This window comes from Hipposideros armiger, unplaced genomic scaffold (genome assembly GCF_001890085.2).
Source record: "Hipposideros armiger isolate ML-2016 unplaced genomic scaffold, ASM189008v1 scaffold_65, whole genome shotgun sequence".
Taxonomy (NCBI): domain Eukaryota; kingdom Metazoa; phylum Chordata; class Mammalia; order Chiroptera; family Hipposideridae; genus Hipposideros; species Hipposideros armiger.
Window position 1 is genome coordinate 138,279 of NW_017731415.1, and position 1,230 is coordinate 139,508.

General features: G+C 35.6%; 1 protein-coding gene across 1 annotated transcript in view; it reads right to left on the reverse strand.

Annotated features, from left to right (window-relative positions):
- COL14A1 (collagen type XIV alpha 1 chain) overlaps window positions 1-1,230 on the reverse strand; it is a 222,717-nt gene that overhangs the window by 71,017 nt on the left and 150,470 nt on the right. Inside the window, exon 29 of the mRNA XM_019642088.1 lies at window positions 988-1,146. Coding sequence (XP_019497633.1) covers window positions 988-1,146 — 159 coding nt within the window. The remainder of the gene's footprint in view (window positions 1-987; window positions 1,147-1,230) is intronic.

Below are 1,230 nucleotides of genomic sequence, written 5' to 3' on the forward strand. Positions count from 1 at the left end.
TGTGCTGGTTGAAGCTCCCCTAGGGACTATTGGAGAGTGTCCCATCTCCCATTCAATCAGCATGAGTCTGTTTTAATCTTATTTACTTATCTGACAAACCAGAAGATTTCATTTGTGCACAGCGATCTTCAGCTTAAACAGACTTCAAGAACCACCAAATCTTTCTAACTTTCCATATAGCTGGCTAGTTCTACAGATCTGTGAGAGTACAAGACAGTAATAGTGATTCTTAATTAACTTGATTTTTTTTCATTACACAGACATGTAGAATAGAAGAGTTGGAACTGTTTGCTCTCCAGGCTATCAGGGCCTGATTATAGGATGAGTCAAATTAGAGAACGTTGCTAATTAGCTATGACCACATGGTGTTAAAACAAAAGCTTATGTACAGTATTCTTTTTTGTGGGTAGTAAGTGAAGGGTATGTGATTCCTTTGCCAATTGGAAGTCTCCCAGTCTTAATTGTATGTTGTGGAATGAAAAATATATTATCTTAGAATGATTGGTTACTTAAATAACTATATGATTAAAGGGTAGACTAAACATTAGCAATAGCAAAAATCTAGTTGTAAAGTGTCCAAATCTAACCCAAATGAGGGGCTTATGCCAATTTACTGTGTATAATAATCACACATTGTGCATGAGTTTATAGTTACTTATATAAATGAAGTTCATTTAAAGTTTTGATTTTCATTCACAAACCATTTATGCCACAAACCGTATGATGAACATTTTACTACTTGAATTCTAAAATGCCTTTAGAAAATAAACTAGCCTAAATCCTAGAGCATTCCCTTTATTATACTATAGCTGAAGCATAGAACTTTGAATGTACCTATTAGTTCATTTAAAGATGTTGTCTATCCATCCATCCATTCATCCACCTATCCATTCTTTCACCAAACATTTTCCCCTGGAAAACAGATCATTATATTATAGAAGATTTTTCCTATAATAATAACAAACCTTCAACTGTTTATCCACTTACTGGTACAGAGTTTCCATTTGGTCCTCTTGATCTAACCATTCTCCCTAGGACTTCGACACCATCCACCGTGATATTAGCCGATGCATTTATTGCCCTCTCACCCACTTGCTTGCAGTCAATAACCACTTTGGCCAAAGTCTTGTTGACAACAATGTGAAGCTGGATAAAAGTCAAGATGCTTTGGTAAGTAAGACGTAAGAGGAACATCAACCAAATTTGCCTAACGGCATGACTCATCACTCA